Below are 21,714 nucleotides of genomic sequence, written 5' to 3'. Positions count from 1 at the left end.
CCCAGTTACCCTTATTTACTCCGGTTTTAGCCATTATAACTGTGCCTATATTTTGCACTGGTATTAAATAGTATATAGGAGGCCATTCTCACTGTGAGCCATGTACAGTGATGGTTGGTCAAATGGGCTGCAAAGCTGGTACCTCTCACTAGTGATCTTCATCTTTCAGAAGAACCCTCAAGCATCTCTGGCAACTTCTTTAAAGTACAAAAAATGTTAAGCAGCAGTAGCCACATCTTTACTGACTTTGATACACTTGTCTGGAGCTTTTTAAATCATTAATTGTTTTGGATATGTCCCTTCAGTCAAATTTGAACTAAAAAAAATAAAAAAGAAAGAAAAAAAAAAAGGAGAGCGAGAAAAGCTTATGTGGCCAGAGGGATTTCTTACAATCCCTATTCCTCTAAGAACTCATATTTGGAAAAAACAGGTGATATGAAGGCTCTGTTCTGGTAACAGGCACAGATGCTGAAATATTAACTCAATAGTACACATTTAGACAAAAGGTAAAGAAAAAGTGATGGGCAGTGAAAAAATCCACTCCAAAGTTTTATAAATTCAGATTGGACCCATCTGAAACATAAACCAATTCCTTAACTGTCTATTCCCTTTAGTATTAATTATGGAGAAGAGAATGTCTCCATTAGCCTGAATTAGAGCGAACATCTACATTTTATTATTTTGTACTTAGGCTAGGCAAGGAGTCAGAAGTCAGAGCTTTGCCAGTGCCTCGCTGCTTAACTCTGCACAAGCCCTTAACTTCTCTCTGCCTCAACTTTTCCATCTGTATAGTGACTACTCTATGCCTCATTTTGGAAAGCACAAATAGGAAACCCTCCTCAGCTGTTTAATAGCATGTTAATAGCATTTTAAAAGCTATTGTCTGTTTTTCATTGCTCATCACAAGAGCATATGATTCCCAAAAGTTCTAGAAATTTGGGGGGTGGGGGTGAGGGGCTATTTTAAATTTAAAAAAAACAAGCAACCCAACAAACCCAAACAAACGTGGAAAATGGGAATTTCTTCAGTACATTTGCATGCAGTGCACTAGAGGGCCCTCAGGAGTTAGAAATGGATGGAATGCACTTTTGGAAGGCACATACTTCACAGGACTTTTCATTACAGAATTTAAAATAGAAGTTGCTTTTTCTTTTTTTTTTAATCTGAGGTTCATGTAAGTTTATAGCGGTTCATATGCAAACCACCTCTCCGTACAGCTAGCTTCCTAACAGTATTTAGCATGCAATGAAATACCTAAATATGAACCATACTTAAAACTGCAATAGGTCCTAGAATGCTTTGAGAATGTCAGCTTTTACTAAGTTACTTCTATTAACCTAAAGAGATTACCAGAACGAAGGATGTGTCAAGCTGAATAGGTAAGAGATTTTATATTTTTATAGCAATGTACATACAACATGCACTTATTCTATCTTTGTTTCTTTGAAAGGACATATAAGCCACTGCCATTTTATCTGAAAAACTATAGCTAGATCCTGTTAGTGGCTTCACAAGACTGAAGACAATTAGCCATCTTTCATCTTTACTATGTGTTTGAATGTGAACTGTATTCATATTCAACTAGGGAAATTTGGCACTGCTAATATATTTTTCTATTAGTGAATAAGTGCATACATAACTGCTACAGTTACTGGTGCATAATATTGTATAATTTACAACACTTCCATAACATGAGGTTTAGTGAAGATTTTGTCTGATAAGAAAAAGATTATGATGATTTGGGTTTGACAAGCTTTTCCTCTAATACCATAATACAGCTAGCTGAGATTGCAAATTTAGCCTGTATTTCATGATTTTAGTGTTTAATTTATACTGTAATAAGAAAGTGAAAGATGTATCCTGACAAATTTCTAGATGCATGCGGTCTCATCTAGAACTTCTGTCTCTTAAAAATATAGAACCACAGATGCCATTATGCAAGTAATGAAATGAAAAGCTACTACTTTTTTCTTTTTGCAGTCTGTAAAGGAGATACTTCAGATATTTTAGACTACAAGTCAGTAAACTTTGCTTACGTAGCTGGCTCCATTCATTCTCTGAAGCCAATCACTTCCCCTGTGGTGGCTGATAAGAATTTAACGGCTTGAGAAGGTAGAGTGTCAGCATCCTTATTGCTAAACACATTCCCAGGCATATCAGTAGCCTCTGTCCATCACTCATGCTGGAAGCTATTTGGAAAAGGAGAAATAGAAATTGGGGAAGGGAAATCATGCATCATCGTCCTGGCTGGAATGTACAGAAGACTTTATGCTGTCTTCGTCATGTGGATTCACTAGAGAAATGACCACCTTTGATCAGCCAAGTAAAATAAAAAACTTGTTTATTTGCTGCCTGTGCCCCCCACGGGTGCTGAGGCTCTGGACTTGCAGGCGCCCACGGACAAGGAGGAACCTGCTAGTGGGCACTGCATGTGTGATCTACCTGGGATTCCTCGTCAGTCAAGTGGGTCATGTTTTACCCCAGCACAAAGGAGGACACCAAAAGATCAGTTCCAGAAGTCTGCAAGATGCAGCCCAAACTCCCTTTCTGGGAATCCCACTGGATGGCACCCTGTCACCACCCAATTTCCAGGAACCCCAGCTTGGTAGCAATGGGACCTTGCTGCCACCCAATGTAGTTTATATCACCCTGCGGTCCAAGCGCAGCAAGCCTGCCAATATCAGAGGCACAGTGAAACCAAAGCGCAGGAAGAAACATGCAACCCCTTTGTCCTATGGGCAACACTTCCCAAAAGCAGCTTTTAAAGGCCGGGAAGGGGCTTTTGCCCAACAACCGGGGAGGGCCACGCATGCCGTGGGCGCAATGGGAGCAGCAATTGCTCTGGAGGCAAGAAAGCACCAACTGGATGAACGCAGGCATAAAGGAATGGCAATCAAGGAGCGGGGTCACCGGAGACCTGGGGGGATTTCTGGAGCTGTAAAGGCAGAACCCCAGCCTGAGGAAAGCAATATCAGGATTTACAGTGAGAGCTCTCCCTCTTGGCTGAGCAAGGAAGACATCCTAAACATGCGCATGCTGGCAGATTCTCAGATAGAGAACATCCAAGAAGTGTCTTCTCTCAAAGGAGCCCTGGTAGTATTTGCGAGGGGTGCCAGCGCAACAGGAACTGCTTGTAACCAGGGTCACTGTGGCATTGTCAAAAGACCCCTCGACATGAGCGAGGTGTTTGCGTTTCATTTGGATAGGATCTTGGGGCTGAACAGGAGCTTACCTTCTGTAAGCAGGAGATCGGAGTTCTTCCAAGGTAACAACATTCCTATGGCTTTCAGCTTGCAGGTGGGGTGCTGAGGTCTCCTTCCCCCTCCCGCAGCAACCACAGGGCAGCAGGCACCTTTAACTCCTGAGAGCCTGAGAACAAACCCCATCATTACAGGGAAGTAGTGCTGGTATCTGTGTAATTTCTGCAGTGCAATTATCCTGTTCGAAGGACACAGTACCCCAAAATTTAGATCAAATATTGTTGAGCTGCTGAGGGCAGTAACCATTTCTCTTCCGCAAGAGTCTGGATGAGAAAAAAAAAAAAAGAGGGAGTCATCTGTAGATCGCATGACGTTGTACAGACTGCCTGAAGTGAAACTGGTGAGAGAAATTCCAGAATGCCCTGTGATTCAAGGGGTATTTATGATTTTTTTAAAGTTTTCTCATCTTTTAGATTTGATTTTAATAAAATGTCATCAAAAGCGAGCACAAGAATTCAACTCTCAAACAGATGGGGTTTGTATATAATCAGGTAACCTACTCAGAGAGGTAGGGGAACTTCCTGCAGAAGTTTGACACTACTTTCATGGTACTAATACCTCTGGGAGCTGAAAAATTTTTAAAAAGTGCTTCCTTCTCCCTGGTAATTAAAAAAACCCCACTACATTCAGTGAATCCTGCTGTACATTTTAAGGTTCAGTACACACATCTATATATTTTGCCAAGAAAGAAATGCACAGTAAACATCTCAATATGCCTATTACAATTGAGGTAAAGTTTTCAATTAAAAATTTGATTTTTTTATTCTTTAGTGAAATTAAAGATAGATTTCAGACATGTAATATGAGTTTGAAGTAGGTCTACTTCTAACATTGCTATCTTGTTAAATGTCTTCAGCCTAACTGCTATTTTTGTACAGTCACAAATCACAATCCAAAAGGACTACGTTGCATTTTAATGAATCATTGCTAAAGTGGCTAGCTATGTTTTTGCTGTTCCTTTCTTGCTGCTGAAATTAGCTTATCCAAAATATATCAGTCCATGTTTCTTAAAAAATAAAGTAATGCAGGAATGCCTTTCTAAAGTCTGACAGCAGGAAGAGGATCTCTGATTTCTTCCTGCTTTGTAAACCTTCCTTTTGGCATCCTGTACAGCAATGTGAATGAATCTCTAGGAACAACAGTTTGGAGGCTTCTGAATATTATTCATACTTGCAGAGCATGGAAGATACATTATGCCTAGTTTATTTTTAGGAATAAGATTTATTGCTATAGAGCTGTCATAAGGCATTAAGGTAGTTCGGTTGGAGGAACTCCGCACAGTGTGGCTGCAGACATGACAGACTGCAAGCCTCTGAAAACTGCCATTAGGCTAATTGTGCATTGTGATGCTCAGTGTCTGTCTCCTTACAGTATGTTTTGAACTGTCTGGGGCAGAGAGAATAATTCTACCCTCTTTAATTTTTTTTTTCCTAATATCTGGCTATGTTCCTATAGCAAGAAGAGCGTTGCTAGGCGATGAGAAGAAAAATAACATTATTTTGGTCCCACTTCATTTTTTCCAGCTGAAGGATGAACAGAGCATTTGGAACAGTTACTGCACCTTGTCTCTCTATTTCTTTAGCCTGGATATATGCTGGAGCTCAGATAACTAATATCTACTTGAGCTCATTACTATTTACATGCTTGTGTTTGGAATAATCTGGAAAACATCTGTGTTGAGAAAGTGAGCAAAAATAAGTTCTTAAAAATAATATGAACAATTAGTGAGCTTATTTCTATAACACATATGCATTTAAGATTAGGTAGGCACTGTAAAGTTTTTTCCAGGGCAGCTTGTGTGAATCGTGGTTATTCATATGGGAAAGCAAGCAATGCAGGATTAGAGACTCTGCACGTATGTATGAATGTACACAATTTCTGGGCTGACATATCTCTCTCCACATCACATCGCTTTAGCTTGCCTCGGTTGTGATCTGATGTAACAAGACATGTTTGATGTAGCATTAAAATCTTAAAAAATGGGCTTTTCAAAACTGTCATTCATGTTGTCAAAAGTGGTTTCAAAGAACTGCTTAGTAAATCCCTGTACAGGTTCTGTTTCCCCTATTCCCACAAATCCCCTACTTTTTTTTTTTTTTAAAGTCTAGAAAAATATGGCATGCAAGTCCTCCTTCTGGAGCCCTTACCTTCCCTAGTTAACTATACACCCTTTAAGTGTTGACTGTGAATGTTTTTATTTTCTATCTTATTTTTCCATCATGGATGGAAAAATCAGGTATGATAACTCTTTCTCTCATATTTTTGCAATGAATTGGACGAATATAAAAGGCTGGGGAGTACAGATGGGCAAAGCCCTTTTGAGTTCAGTTACAAACTAAAAGAGCGTGATTCTGAGCAAATGCAAGCACTCATTCATTACTCTCATTGCTACCTACAAGGCATGAAAAATGTTGAGAGCTCCAAAACACCTATGAACAAAGAAGGATAAGCCTGTAAAGCAACAAGAAATAATCATAAAACTGTGTCTATTGTGGAGAAAATGGAGGCTGACCCTTATGTGTGAGTTTTGGGATGGTCACATTAACACCAGAGGACTGAGAATCTTCATTATTTAATCACCCTGAGGAACAGGAGACACATAAGTGACCTTGCTTGGTGTCGCATCCCTACCTTAATTAATCTGCACAGAAGCTAAGTGAAATGACTGCACATATTGCCTCTAGCTCAGCAACAGCGTTTGCAGGGTAGGATGATGCCAGTGTCTGTTAGGGCTTGAGCTACCTCCTAACATGGGCTGGAGCAGGCTTGCTCCTGTGTTGCGGCTGACAGCTGTAGGAATAGGACTCTGTCTCCTTGGATTGTAGCAACAAGGCTGAGCTCTTTACTCAGCTTTTGGTACAAAATATGCAGCTATGCAGTTTTGTTGCACCACTGTCTGAGGGCCTGAACTACTGCATGCTGACAAACACCCCTCTTCCCCCCTGGTTTTCTGATATAAATTTGGCTAAATATGTTTTATCCTGTGCTGAGAAGAATAAGCACTGGTGTACTCAATTCAGTTGTGCTTTTCTAGCTAAAGATTGAACTACTCTTTGCCCAGAAACACTTTTCCTAAAACATGAAAGAAACTCTTCCTTTGAATAACACCATTCATGGTTGGTTTACAGCAAATAGACAAATGACATGTGATAGATAGCTCCACTGGTTGTACTTGTCATTTTGCTTTAATGGCCTCTAGATGATGATAAACAGAGCCATAGGTTTTTCCGTGTTATACCCTGCGCTATCAGCCTGCCCTTGCCATCCCACCCAAAGTTATGCAAAAGCAGGCAAAGAGCATGAATCACTAATATCAGAGCAAAGAATAAGAAAAACCCAAAGCTGCCTTATGCATTCAGAAAGCTCTAAAAGGCTTCAATTTATCTGTCCTGTTTTCTGTCTATCAACACAAACAACTTAACACCATAGTGTTGTACCTCCCAGTGGGGTACCAGAGGGCATATTTCCAATATTTTGTTAGGTGGAAAAGTTCATGTATAAGCAATAATGCAGCCCATAGTCTAGAGAGCAACTGATGCACATTTCATGCATACCTTAATTGTGACATCCATAGGAGTGCAGGACAGAAACATTGCAAATAAGGTGCAGAGGGAAGAAAGAAAAACACCTAACTTCTTGCTGCCTCCGGCTCTGTCCCTTATATTTTATTTCAGAACTTAATCTTAAATTCTCAAGTTCAAGTAATGCTGTCTGTCAGTATCTCATCTTTCCCCACTAAATTACTGTCTTCTAGTATGTGGGCAACTAAACTGTTTCTTTCAAATGTGGCAGTGTTTAGTTATTCTATTTACAGTGAATGAGGAGTTTGAGAAAGGGCTTTAAGTACCTCATGGAAGATTTGTTCTTCTTAGTGATGCTCTCATGGGGCATGTTTGAAAATATTTTTTTTAGGTAAGTTAAAAAAATTGCTGTAGATACAAGTTAGAGCAAAAGATGGAAGAATAACATTTGCAGGAGCATTTTTGTGGTTAAAAAGCATACAGACTATTTTCAAAGTGATGTGGATGTGTGAATATCTAACATGATGTGTGTGTTGAAGAAGTCACAGGGTGATACATCATCTAACTTCACATGAAGCAGTGTGAGCACTTTGAGGTAGTCTAGTCTCAGCAGCCTGAGATTTCACCTGTGTTAGCATACTCAGCTTAGGATATCCTGAGCCAGTAGCTCCTAAGGGGCTAAGAATTTTTTAGAAGTACTTTGAAGTTTAAAAAAATCTATATGAATTCCTAGGAAGCTGGTTCCAACATGAGTTTTGAAAAATCTTTCCCATACAATTTTGCAGATCATCTTTAGATATTCAAGTAGATAAATCAATCCAAAATGGCAGATGAAAAGAAAAAGAAAGCAATTGGCTTTGGCCAAGACTCAGTGCAATGCAGCTGCAGCAGCAGAAAAGCAGTAGCCCTTTGTGTTAATACATAAAGCTGATGAGGAAAGAAGTCCATGCAAAACACAGATTTATTCTGAAGTGTGCTCAATCTCCTCAGTTTTGGTTGTGTCAAACTCGAAGCTCTGATTCTGAGCCAGGCCTTAGTTTTCACTGTTCAGTCAAGTTCAACCCCATCCTCATGAGGTTTGAGCCAAAAGACCTCCCCTGATTTCAGTGGGGTCATGCCAATTCATGCATCTATGAATTAGACCCCTTATGTGCTTTAATTCAGCATCTACATGTTTTTCCTGTAAGCATAAAAAATTTGAGTCACTGCTCTTTACTGAAGCTGCTGCTTCATATTCCTGTAATTCAATTTGTATTACAGAGTTGAAAGATTTTATTTTGGCATATCTTTTCTGCTCCCATTTCCTCTGAAATGCAAACATTTCCTGTATTTAGCCTTGGTCTTTTAAAAATGTTTTTTGTATCTTAATGGAAACTGGCAAGCTATTATTCATATTCTTCAAGTATTTATATTACTATTGTTTATCATGTCCTTTTGGGTAGACAGATGTTTGTTTTGTTAGAAGACCGTTTATGTATTTGGTTTGTGAAAGAATTCAGGAATACTTACATAAGCTGTTATTGGAGGTACAAAAATAATAGATCAGACTTGGTCCTGAAGCAAGCTGTGCTTTTTTTGTGACAATTTCCAGTGCTTATATAGACCTTCTCCAACTGGCTTGGGAAAGAAGCTTTGCCAGTAGTTGCCCTGACTTGGCTAAAGTAATCTACATCATAGGTGATGGAGCCAGAGCGGGAGAGATGGGAAAAAGGATAAGATCTCCCAAATTAAATTACTAAGTACTTATTCAGACATCTCAGTAGACGATAAGCCTGATTTGCAGGAGTGCTCTGTGGTTTTTTGGTTTTTTTTTCCAGAGGGAAGTGTGGACCATGGTGTTCATAAAGATAGTACTGATCCTAGTGAAAGACAGAGATTGATATTCCTAGCAGAAGGACACTTTCTGTGTTCCTAAGGAAACATTGGGCAACCAGGAGGGAAGTTAAAGAGGTGGTAGAGCTGCACATTGGGTTGTCGAGGACTGTCTTGTATGTGCACGCCATGGCTTGCATGGCGAGTACATTCTGGCTTTGGAGAAGAATTTGGTTTTCCTCTTAGGCTTGAATGCATGTGGGGCCTATCATATCCTACAAGATGGATCTTTGCATACAAGTCACTGTGAAGTATAAGCAAAGATAATTTCTTACCTGTTGTTTTAGATAAGTCAGCATCCTCTGAACGAGGTGCTTTTTGATTCACCTGTACAGAGATCTGTTTTTAGCTGTTCTTGCTGCTTACAGATGGAGCATTCACGTTAGCAGCTTTTACCTTGCCGTTGGCACTCATACCTGTTTTCTATGTTCTATTCTCTGTCTGGGTTGCCTCTGGAGAAGGTGCCATGATCTCATTGCCTTCATGCAGGTTTATGAAAACTTCTTTTCAGATGCATCTCTGGCTTCATGGGCATGTGGAAGACAGAGACAGTTTAGGCTGCATTTAACTGTGTGACAAATTGAACAGACTTTAGGTTCATTGAACTTCAGGATGCATATAAATAAATTCTAAAGCTTTATATATGTTCCAACACTTGCTATTTAGCAAATAGCAGCTTTTCAGTTAAATGGTTCCTCCTCTCTATACAAAGACATCATATTTTGGTCTTCTGTCTACAGCCCAAAATACGAAGGATTGCTTTGTTTTAATATGTATACAAGCCACAGTTGGTCCTGGGTCCTTGGCAGTTTAAGGCAGCAGCAGCATTGCATCAGCAATGAAAAGGAGAGTTCCACTCTCCTAAGATAAATAGGCCTGTTACTTGATATTGGGTGAAATATATTTATCAGTTCTTATACTGGGAAAGCTCATTTAAATTCTTTGCCAAAGTTTCTTCCCACTAAACACTTGAACTCACCAAAGCTAAGTCTTTTGAAATAGTTTCAAGGGAGAGCAGAATATTCTTTACACAGAAGAATTAAAGAATTTGGCCAAAATAGCTGCTGTACAAAACAGATCTCATGTTATATCTGGATAAAAAGAAATACTTGTCAAGGTGTTTATTCATGCTAAGTTCAGACTCCGGTATTCTCATATATCATTTCAGAGCTGTGAAATCATACATTATAGGGCTAAAATACTAAAGATAACAAAATAAATCCACTCTGAATATAGGATTGATAGTGTTTCTATGCCTATTACGCAGAAAAAAGAATACTTTGACATAAGTTTTCAGCTCTTGTAAACCATTATCATTTCACTGGAATCAGAGGGAAATTACGTCGTTGGTTCACAGTCACATAGTAGGCTCTTAATCTACCCATAAACTTTTTAATAGCCTGGTTTAGTATATGATTTTGTACATTAATCTCTTGCTTCAAACAGAAATCCTTCTGTACACTGAAGGCATTTGTAATGCCTCTGCTTCTTCCATTCCTGCGGTGGCTGGTTTTAGATGTGGAATAAGACCACATTAACCAAAGGATGTCAGTTATTAGTCCCTGGCCATTTTTCCTGCTGCATCTGTAAAATGGTATAATTATTCATGCTTAGGCAATGTCTAAAGAATGATCAAGCCTACAATACACCAATGATCTGTTTTTCCTTTTCAGATGGTCAAGCCTGTCCTGTTATTCTCTGGGATTCCTCACTGAGTCCAACAGATAATAGTACCCATTCTTCAGTGAGATTAACCTGGGGGCAATATCAGCAGCTACTGAAGCAGAAATGCTGGCAGAATGGTAAAGTTCCCAAAGCTGAGTGGGGCTGTACTGAAATCCATCATCATGAGTGGTCTAAGATGGCACTCTTTGATTTTCTTCTGCAGGTAAAACTTTTACTGAATGCAACTTGCTGCCTTAAAAGTCATATGAGCACACATTGGACTCCTAGAAAAGGCATTTTGGCTTATTTCCTTTTTTTAAAATGGGGAAGAGATGTATTTGCACAGTTTGAACTTGTTTCTGGTTGTTTCTTATAGTTAAAATATCCAAAATACAACTTTTAATCAGGGAAAGAGATCAGGAACTTAACTGACTCATTTTCTAAAAGAGGAAGCAAAGGCTTTTGTCTTGAGATATCTAATTTATTTCACCTTGAGGCAGGCATACTGTTTCTCCTTGATTCCTTATTTCTCCAAACATAGTTCTTAACTGTACTCACAACTGTAAATCACTGGTTTTTTACTGTGTGGTCCTCCCTATACCTCCCCAGCCCCCAGGGGTCATTTAAGTGGTTTTGGTCAGCTCAAATCTGAATCAAGATAACAGTTGTCCTAACCAATTTTCCTTCTTTTTAAAAACATCAGTGTCTTAGTAAGGAAAGATTAGAGCAGCAACTAACAAATGATGTGGCTGCTGTTCTTCAATTAGGTATTGCACATAGTCATTAGCTCTCCAAATAACACCAAACTAGGACTCTGCCCACTGGAACATGTGGCTACAGTTACAGCAATTGTGTAGTAGAATATTGCTGCACTTCCTGCATTAGTAAAGACTGAACTGAACCACCTGGCTGGAATTAGGTTCAGCAGAACCTAATTTTATGGCTTCCTGAGATATGGCAGTACTTCCAATTGTCCCTGTCTGCCAGACAGGTCTGGGTGACTTAGCCTCCTGCAGACTTACTGGTTTATGTCACACTATTTATATTTGAAACTACAGCAAGTACTAGTCTTATGCACTGTGTTTGATTGTTCATATAATTCAGCTTTATAGAGTTACATTTCTTGAAATACAAAAATCATGAGTTGGTTTATACATAGCCTATCCCTATCCTCCTCAGTCCTGTTCTAGGATGAATGGATATTTCCAATTTTGGGGGTTTACATTTTTTCAGACATGTTATGTTAACAGAACATTCAATTCTTCTCTAAAACTAGATTGTCACTTTTCTAATGACTCCATCTTTAGTCCCATTATGAGCAAGTAATTCTTAGAAACTGGGATAAAGCCATATGTGGATTATTCTGATGCTCAACATAGTATGCCCCTATAGGAATAGCACAGAATGTATCATAAAGGTAATATGTTTTCATGCCGTTGTCTTCTTGTTGAATAGTTTAAAAATTCTTATGAGTTCTGTGTTGATTTCTAATTTTAAGGACTTCAAATCAAGTTTTTAGACTTCATAATAGAAGTCCTATTATCCAGAAGAAGAAGTCAGTTAAAATAAGATACAACAGAATTGAACTGTGCATGAAAAAACCAAATTACTCTTGTAAGAGTAGCTGGTATCAGAGTGATTTATACTTCCAGTTGCATACCAAAAACATGCATACCAGAAATTGACTGAAAGTGGGTTTCATGCTTCTTAAAGATTAAAATTTTATCTGGGTGCTGTCAGACTTAACTTTAAGGTTTATTGGCAGTAGAACATGAAGTCTCTAAAAAAATGAAAAGAAGGTGTTCTGAATTTAGGAAAAATCTGTGCTTCATGAATCATTCAGAAATAATGAATAATGGTTAAATGTAGTCTCTGTTAAACATACTTCCCTCAGAAGAATGGGTTTGCTGCCCATAATAGATGTTCCTAATCTCTGGTTTCAAATGCTAGAAAACATAGGAGCAGGCTGAAAAATGCTTATAGCTGACCTTTACTTGCCTTCTGTAAGAACTCAAGTAAAATAAGGACATTAAATATAAAATGGGTTCTTTAATTTTGGGGGTTGTACCTCTCATGTGCATAACTAAGAGAAAAAATAATGCTAAACTGTTAAGGTTGCAGCATCACTTCCAGTGTTCTGTCGTAACACTGGAATGATGCAAGATATTATGAAGAGACTGTCTATAAGAACATGAGCTCCTCATCCATTTAATGCATGTAAATAAGTGCAGTGCGGGTAAATTAGTGCTAGACATCAAAGGACTCTGTCTGGAAGGTCTCTGCTTCATTTTTTGGCAAAGCCTTTGGATGTGATGAATGAGAGATCCCATGTGCTAGAAAACTGCAAGCAAGAGGGGCTCTAGTACCTGCAGATGCCGAGTGCAGCATGAAAGGAGAAAGAAGAAGAGAAATCTATTCCTTTCCTCAGGATTTTTGCAATTGAAAACAAATACTGTCACCAAGACTGGTGGCAATGATACTATATACTTAAGAAAAACAAAATAACACTCAGACTTTCATTTGATGAACAAAATTAGGAGGCCTTTTCAACATGCAAGATAGCTCTACATCAAAAGAAGAGTCCTAACAGGTCATTTCACTGAGGTGTCACAAAAATAAAATTTTAAGTTTAGAAGGCTTACATGAACATTAATGCATTTGTGGTTAGAACAGTTTGGAGAGTTGGCAGCATACAACAAACAAGGACAGAAAAAGTGATTTACCTTTGCTAAGCTACCCATTAAGCCTTAGATGCTCCGGACCAGGCTTGTACTCTGTGAGCACCTGTCAGCAGGAGCAGGGCTGCTCCCTGGGGAGATGAGCCAGGGCCAAGGGCAGCCCCACAGCAGGCAATACAGGCAGGGCCAGCAGCAGGAGAGGCAGCCCAGCAGGAAAGATGGTGAAAACCACAGGTCCCATTGATAGCCCAGTGAGCATCAGGCACAGACAAGGCAGCAAGCCAGCTCTAAGGCCAGGAACCAGGAACCCCAAGCAGCAATCCAGGAGCATCAGGGAGCAGGACAGTCAACAGATACATCCCACTTCTACCCCAGAAGGGCTCAGAAAAGGGCTGATGTGCTAACCCTGAGCTTAAATGGGCTTCCTGGGCCCATGGGCCGAGGGTGTGTGTGTGGAGGTCCCAGGTGAGGGTGCTCATGGCACTTAAGGCCTATTTGTGCACTTAGGGCCCTGCAGTGTTGTGTATTTACTCTCATCTAGTCAACAGGGGTAGAAGCACTTTCAAGGAGTGATTTATCCTTCCCATATTAGATGGTTATCCTAAAATGGCATTCTTTGCTCTGGGGGTGCCATTGTTTATGAAAAGGAACATAAGCAACTAAGTCAGAAGAGATGCTTAAAGTTTACACCACTAAAGTTAGACCAGATGTATTCCTTCCAGCTAAGTGCTGTGTGATGAATAAGTGAGGGAAAAAATAGCCTATACCACCGTGTCGTTAAAGTATATACCACAGTGCAACTCAGGGAGGCTGCTCTGTGATTATAAATGCACTCTTCTTGCATCTTGTAGCTTCTAATGGTTTGCTGTGCCCCTTTCTAATCTTTTAAATTATTTTGCATACTATAAGTTCATAAGTTGGTCCCACAAAATGGAGACCCCCTGTGTGTATCAGGCTGTGCTATTTCTATTGTTCTTCAGCAATGAAAATATAGAAAAGCTACAGCCTTCTGAAAAAAATAGAATTGTATTCCCCACCTTGTTATTCCAGTTACACCGCGGTATTGTTCTATTATTTTCAAAGAATTTCTACACAAGGCTATAAAATGGATAAAATACACAGTTTGGGAAATTGCTTCTAATAGTACATGAAGTATAGGGACCAGCTCTTCAACATCATGTCATTGCTGACTTTAATTATACTTGTCCTGAGCTTGCTTACCTGTCTAAGCAATGTCTTAAAGAGACACTTTGCACCAAATACTTTGATATTGTCTTCACTTGGCACTCTGCTGTATTTTGTTTTAGATCTATAATCGACTAGACAGAAACTGCTGTGGATTCAAACCTCTCAAGGAGGATTCCTGTGTGCAGCAAGGACTGAAGCTGAAATGTAGTGATCAGGATACTGTTGACCTGACACACATAGTTCAGAGAAGGCATGACCGAAGGCACTTGGCCTTTATAGACAATAAGGGTTTCTTTGACAGAAATGAGGACAATCTTGACTTCAAAATACTACAAGGAATCAATGAGTAAGTTTTAAGGTTTTTTTTTTGCAATTTTGTGAAAAGATTGTTAATTTCTTCCCAGTTTGAGTACGAGACACTAAGTCACTGGAATAGATATCATTGGCCCACGACATCTGTAGGATGCGTCTAAAAATGTATGAGTAATCCCACTGCTGTAAAAGATACAAGTAACATGCATACGATTAGCTATGCGTGGACTTCCTTTGCTGAGTTGCAGTCTATTCATAGAATTGATTGCTAAACCACAACATAAATATTGCAATTCAGAGTGAAGGCAAAGCTGATTAATTTCTTTCTGCTTTTCCAGATTCCCTGAATCTGCAGTTTCAGTGCTGAGGAGCCAGCGTTTACGTGAGAAGTTGCTACAGTCTTTGTTCCTTGATAAAATATACTGGGAGAGCCAAGGAGGCAGAAAAGGAATTGAAAAACTTATTGATGTAATAGAAAGGAGGGCCCAAATTCTTCTTACTTATATAAATGCACATGGAGCCAAAGTATTGCCCATGAATGAATGAAGCAGTCTTGTTTCTATCTGAGAGATCGTCTTTAAGAAAATGTGTATGATGCAAAAACTGACAGTAAAATTGATTTATTTCATAGGCTTATTTAATCCTTATTTTTTCCAAACTTCCAAGTTTATTTTTAAATAAGAAAGCTTATGTGGTTTAAAAGCAACATTTAAATGTCAGCTGCAGCTCAACACAGTGCAGTCTCTTCTATGTCACTAGTGAAATGAAATGAAAAATAACGAAATGGTACAATAAATAATGTAGTAATATGTAGGTACCATGAACACTCCTTCTGTTAAACTGTTTGCAACTTAGCAACAGGATTTTCAGTACATTAGGCTGGATTACTCTTCCCTCATTCAAGTCACTAAAAGTTTTATTGCAAATTTAAATGGGAATGGAGATTTGTAAGCACTTAATAATTGATGAAAACTGTCATTGCATCTACCTGCTGAAACATATCTAGTGCAGGAACTTGTCTTTTTGATTATGAATACTAAAATGCCAACATTTCCAAAGGCTTATTTTATTTTATTTTAGTTTGATCTTTTGAAATCTGAGGACTAAATTTGGCTCTTAAAGGCGGGGTGTTTGCAATGGACACGAGAGAAATTTAAAAAGAGTGGGGAAAACATGGCTCTAACAAGAGTAATTTTACCTGTCCAGTATGGAGTACAATTCATCATGAGTCACTTGTTACAATGTACTATTTTCAGTAAAGGTTGTTTTGACGTGTGGGTGGATGATCTGATATTTTCTGACTATTGGTTAACTGGGTGTTACTCACAGAATTGCCCTTTATTACCACTATTTTTAAAACAGGAATTCAGCTTTAGATTTGTGTGACTATGCTGCTAAATAAGTGTACACATTTTGTTTTTGCAACATTCTTGACAATTTTTTTTTTTAGAATATTATAAAAAAACAGACCTACTAAGGACATGAGTGTTGTTAAACTCAGCACAGAAAATATTTGTGCTGTGTGCTCAGCTCTAGCCAGCAATTCAAGCTTTGGTGTTTGATTAAGATTGACCAGTGTGGGGTGATGATTCTAGCTGATGGCTCACCCCAAGTATTCCCACACGTAAGGTTGATGGAGAAGGTTGGATAAGCACTTTGGATTCGTAACCTTCATCTGCTGCAGAAATAAAATATCAACTGATATAGTCTATCATGACATACACCTTCTACCTGTCTGTTTAGAAAGACTCTCACCATCTATCTAGTGAAATATCTATTATCTTCTTGCCATGAGATAATGGCAGAAGTTGCATACTTTCATAGCTACTCTTGTCTTTACGTACAGTGAAAAAATATAGGGTGTATAAGATTTTAAAATATTTTTGAAAATGCTTGTGTAATGGTATTAATAAGAAACTGTTTCATGTCAATGTTAAGGTGGATGAGTGAATTTAAAGTTTCAAATAACTACAATTCCACTGCAGCTAAAACAGGTTTTCTTTCTTAGTATCAAAACAGCTATTAACAATAATTGCTTTACTAGAAGAAATAGGTCTCATTATAGGCAGAGTTAAAGATACTTAGTGAAATATTAAGAGTTTGGCCATCTAAATAATCTTTCATTTTATTCTGTCAGGAAAGGGCAGATAAATTTGTAAAAGCTTCCTAGACCTTAATTATTGCCTTGAGAGGGCACATTTTAGAGTGCCTTGGACTTTTTAATAGCACCCAAGTAGAATTTTACAGGATTTTCATATTATACCTTTCTTAAAATGTTGTAACCTATTAGCCAGGTAATTTCTATCACAGAAACAAAAATGTTACTGTAGCTTGCACTGTGAACAGAGCCTAGAGAAATTAAAAATCCTCTGGATCCATTTCACATGGAATTCCTATTGCAGTAAATTCCACCCTTTGGTGACTGTCACAATCAATTTGTCTCATTTTCTAGCCTATCTCACAGTTTTCCTCCTGCTAGATACCTGTTCAAATGGATTATCACACACTGCTGGGAGTGAGAGAAAGGCACAACTCTCAGCTGCACTGAACTTAGAAGAGGACCAAGTGGAGATACAAGAGTGTACCAGATCATGAAAAAAAGTCCCATGAGGCATCTGTCTTCTAGCTTCTCCTCGTCTATCTTTAGACTGCATGTCCTGATGTCAAGTCATTGCCTCACATTGCCCAGTTGTTGTTTTTTCCGAATTGACTCATTGCCCAAGAAGAGAAAGAAATCAACATCAGGATTTTTTTATCTTCTCAGGTTAGGTCATTTATTTTTATGGTGATAACTTGATGCATTCTTCTCCATTTCTTCTTGACATGGACTAGTGTCTCCTTAAGCATGATACTTGCTTTTTTATTTGCCTTGCAGTTCAGTGCCATCTCTTAAAGCAGCAATGTAGTTGCCAACTAGTAAGTAATTGCCCTGAAGCTGACCTGGCACAATGCTTCTCATAGTTGTAAGCTCAAGAGGTCCAAGTAGCCAAGATGCTGTGTGTTACTTAAAAATTTGACCAAGCATGAAAAGCTTAACTGTAAAGAGCAGATCTTCTGGACAAATGCAAATGCATGTCCTTAGGAAATGAATGGTGTTCTTTACTAGACATTTTCGGTGGCAGAGGCACATGGATCAAGTTTTCTTTAGAGCTAATCTGCAGGGTGAAACAATATTTAGACTTACATAGAACGCACAAGGGGAAGGATGGGTGTATCTCCCTGTGCTGTTCAGTATAGACCAGACAGGTGCATGAAGGCACTGTCTTCTCAGAACTGCTGCAGGCATCGGTGAGTCCAGAGCAAATGGCTAAGGCAGACTGAGCTGTGCCATTACTGCACACACATTACACTTTCCAAGGGCAAAAGAATACTTCTTTCCCTGAAACTCTGAATTTGGCTCTAGGACAAATCTGCATCATGCTCTCACCTTACAACAGTGCCTTATCATCACACCATGCATAGCCGGAGGCCTTGCTTTCTATGCTGTGTTAATGTGCCATATTTCTTACACATACAGACACTCTCATAGTCTTCAGGGATGTCAGGAGAGGCTTTGTGAGATTAGGCAGTGGGACTAGATTGTAAATTGCTTCTAATTCTCTAATGTTGGTAACCAACTCTGGAAAGTGCCTTCCTTCATCATGTTTATCCTGTTGCCGTAGAGCTTGGTACTTGAATCCAGTATGGTTAATAATACAAAGTATGATTGTAATAGTGCTTATGAGTACATACTAGCCAAGTTGTAGGTTTTTTTACAGATGTGAAGGATTCTGTACTTTTGGAGTACGTTTGCATAAATGCTCCACCAAAAAATACAAAAGAAGCACTTCACAGAGCTTCTTTATTTGCTGCTACTACATTCAAGATTTCTGCTCTCCCTTCAGTAACAGGACTAAAATTTATTGGGAGATCAGTCCACTGCCTTTTAAAACAGCATGACGTTGGACTGACATTCCTGCGCTGTAGCCTAAGTAATACTAACCAATAAGAAAAACTTGACGAAGCCTTATTCTACCTATGGTGGTGATCAACAGAAAGCCATGAAACTGTGTTTCAGTAATCTTTGCTGGGCTGTCTTCCATTTACGGGCATATGGGATCAGACAAAGACTCATGTTGCACATTATTAGGAAGGGTGTAACCAATGGCAACAGTCCAAAACCTGTGGGTGGGAAAAGACGATGATGTAATTCTTGAATCTGCCTGAAAGCCAGAACCACATGAAATGGAATTACTAAGAAAGTCAAGCGAGTTTGCTGATTTCATAACATTGGAAGATGGATCTTAAAATAAGTAGCGCAGGCACAGATGCCTTAAAATTCCTCGGGAGCCTGCCAGCAAGTTAATAATCTTAAATGTTTCAGAAGCTGAGCACATGAAAACTTTTGTGGAGCACTGCAAGAGCAGTTTCATTATTTTTTTGTGTGTGTATTCTATAATTCACTGTATTAAGGAAAGATAAATTCCATTGTTACAAAAGAGCAAATACAGATTTAGGGTACATTAATGGACAAGCTTCCAGTAGCAATTCTGGGAACACTTTCACGCATGTGTGTGTATGTGAGCACAAACATACAAGTATATGTATATATACCTTGGCTTGTTTCTATAAAATGGTCAGTTTGGCTAATAAAGAGTGAGTTATTTATACAATTTGCTGTTTATATGTAGAATTGTATTTGTGAGTGTAACTCCAATTTTGGCTATACACAAGTTGAAGTTTAAACAAAATATTATTATGGATGAAGTTTTTGTTCTCAAAGGATTAACTTTCCCCTTGCTAACAAATTTATATAATCCTAAAAGTTTTCTACTTACAATCATAGAGAAAACCAGCAATATGTTTGTATCTGAGCTAAACTGCCAGACAACAAAGTGATATCAAATCAGATGTTTTTATTGAGTTTTATATTAGATCTTGAACTTGCATTTTCTTTTGGTATTTGTGCATTTTAAAAGTCAATTTAATTGTCCTTTTATTAGTAACAGTAAAAGCATTATCACAAGTAATGAATTGTTTGAATCTCTGCTGCTATTATCATGTAATGTCCAGGAATATACAAAATAAAATAACGTCTTAATCAGATTTTCAGTTCAGAACTCTAAGTTGCATTAACAAAACTGTAATACATATTAATATAATATGTGGATCATTAGACACTGTTTAGAAAGAACTATGGCCTTCAGACTGCTTCTTCAGAGAAACAATCCAAACCAGATTATGAAGTTCTTCCTGTGGAAATATTTTCTAGCTGTTTACTCACAAGACTTTTAACTCTTTCTTACTAAGCTGATTCACTGTAGCTGTGGAGCTTAAGGTTACTGCAGAATTAGCATTTACTGCCTTCTTTACCCATTCCCATGCCTACTTACACAAGCATTGAGCAGAAAAGGCCATGTCCAATTATGATGCCAGAACAGAAGTATTGGTCAGTGACTTGAAAGCTTTCTAATAGACCATTAGCAAATACAGGAATAGGAGAAAGACACTGAACGCTACATGGAACAGAGACTCACACAGAGTTAAAGTAGCCTAAGAACTTTTGGTCTCTGAAGTTTACATTTTTCCCATGATCCAAGAGAGGCTAATGGGAAACACAAAGATGTTGAAACATTTTTAAACATTCTTCTTCCCACACAAAGTAATTTGATTTGGTTTGTTAAAAACATTATTCATTTTTGCACATTACTGAATATTCAGGCTAAATTCTCTTAGATACACTTGTGTAAATTCATTACAATTCCACTGAATTATCCCATTTCCAGATGAAACAGTTAAAGTCAGTTAGGTTAATCCACATTCTCAGAGGTTGGAGAACTGAACCTTCCGCGTGGTAGTTAAGCTGACAGAGCGAGCCACAGACAGGCTGCTGTCATTTGAGCAGGTTTGCTAATTTGGGGCTGTTAGAAAGGGACAAAAGACATCCAAGGGGCATCCAATTGTACTTGCTTTGGCAGCACACATACTAAAGTTGGAACGATACAGAGAAGACTAGCATGGCCACTGTGCAAGGATGCCACACAAATTCGTGAAGTGGTCCATGTTTTAGGGAAGTGGCCATGGCACCGAGCCTGTCAGAGTTCAAGAAGCATCTCAGCGACACTCTCAGTCATATTGTTTAGTGTTAGGTAGTCCTGTGAAGAGCAGGGACTTACGCTCAATGATCCTTATGGTTCCCTTCCAACTCGAGGTATTCTATAATTCTGTGATTCTAAGGTCAGAAGGAGACCTTAGGATGGTGATGAGCAAGTAAGAAGGAGAGCTGCCTGAGATATAGCATGGGTACAGAACTTGGCATGCAAGTTCTCTAAACTAATATCTTTGGTTCCAAGCTGGATCTACAAGGTTTCCTTGAAGACTATCAGCCTGCTTCACCTGTATTTCTGTGGGCCCTTGCCTAGCCAAATACAAATGTTTGAAATAAACAAAATAAAATAAGCAGTGCAGCAGTATCTTCTTTTAGTCTGTCATGAAATATATGAACTCTATTTCAAAATGACATTATTAAAAATAATTTTCCATGCTATATGAACAATGCTTTATTTGTGGATTGAAATTTGATTAAAGGATGGCAAGCAAAAGGTAGAGGTCCTCAGAACAGAAGAGAGGCAGGTCCTCTTATGGTCAGTGCTGGGACTGATTTTATTTATCATCTTCATCACTGACATAGAGAAGGCAGTGAACAGGGAAATATCCAAGGATGCAAATGATACTAAGTTTTTCTGCACATTCATATGACAGACTAATAGTGAAAAACTCTAGAAGAACTTCATGAAACCAAGTAGGTCAAACCTGGCAGATGAACTTCAGTATGGATTAATGTAAAGGTTTTGCTTTGTCACTATTTAAAACCTTGGAGAGGTTTTAAATCTTGGACCATGTGTGCAGCCTTGTCTCCACACCTCGAGAGGTATGAGCCAAAATTAGAGTCGGTAGAGAGGAGAGCAACTGAAGTGATCAGGGTGCTGAAACAGCTGTCTTGTAAGGAGAGATTTCTTCAGTGTGAAGATGAGAAAGCTGGAGGGACTGGTAGTTTAGGTTTACAAAATCACAAAGATGATGAATTAGGTAAATGCAGAAACTCTTATTCCTGCAATACCAGAGGTGTGGATCACCCAGTGAAATCAGTACCTCTTTTAAGCAGATAAAAGAAAGTCCTTCATACAGCAGGTATTGAGCTTCTGGAACATGCTGCCATGAGGGACTGTGGAAACTGAT

At 38.7% G+C, this 21,714-nt stretch overlaps 1 protein-coding gene and 1 non-coding gene across 3 annotated transcripts; both read left to right on the top strand.

Annotated features, from left to right (window-relative positions):
- Positions 1 to 1,071: 1,071 nt before the first annotated feature.
- On the top strand, positions 1,072 to 19,581 carry GASK1B (golgi associated kinase 1B). Of its 2 annotated transcripts, none has more exons than XM_075091015.1 (5): positions 1,072 to 1,379; positions 1,981 to 3,265; positions 10,327 to 10,541; positions 14,304 to 14,530; positions 14,835 to 16,468. In XM_075091015.1, the coding sequence occupies exons 2-5, from the start codon at positions 2,269 to 2,271 to the stop codon at positions 15,040 to 15,042; spliced, it is 1,647 nt and encodes a 548-aa protein (XP_074947116.1). In that variant the 5' UTR covers positions 1,072 to 1,379; positions 1,981 to 2,268; the 3' UTR covers positions 15,043 to 16,468. The 2 variants fall into 2 exon arrangements, with proteins under 2 accessions (XP_074947116.1, XP_074947115.1); XM_075091014.1 differs by lacking the exon at positions 1,072 to 1,379 and adding an exon at positions 16,976 to 19,581 and having other exon boundaries at positions 2,172 to 3,265; positions 14,835 to 14,964.
- An 856-nt stretch (positions 19,582 to 20,437) lies between these two features.
- Positions 20,438 to 20,544, top strand: LOC142057004 (U6 spliceosomal RNA). The gene has a single exon (XR_012660516.1). It is a non-coding gene; the product is annotated as a U6 spliceosomal RNA (small nuclear RNA).
- The last annotated feature ends 1,170 nt before the right edge of the window (positions 20,545 to 21,714 follow it).

The sequence above is a fragment of the Phalacrocorax aristotelis genome, chromosome 4 (assembly GCF_949628215.1).
Source record: "Phalacrocorax aristotelis chromosome 4, bGulAri2.1, whole genome shotgun sequence".
NCBI lineage: Eukaryota > Metazoa > Chordata > Aves > Suliformes > Phalacrocoracidae > Phalacrocorax > Phalacrocorax aristotelis.
The sequence above is the reverse complement of the archived record's forward strand: the minus strand, read 5'-3'. Positions and strand labels throughout refer to the sequence as shown.

Excerpts from the sequence above, each read along its gene's own strand:
- GASK1B (XM_075091015.1), top strand. The coding sequence starts at position 2,269 with ATGCTGTCTTCGTCATGTGGATTCACTAGAGAAATGACCACCTTTGAT. Across the intron at positions 3,266-10,326 it reads GAGATCGGAGTTCTTCCAAG|ATGGTCAAGCCTGTCCTGTT; the intron begins GTAACAACATTC and ends TTTCCTTTTCAG. Across the intron at positions 14,531-14,834 it reads ATACTACAAGGAATCAATGA|ATTCCCTGAATCTGCAGTTT; the intron begins GTAAGTTTTAAG and ends CTGCTTTTCCAG.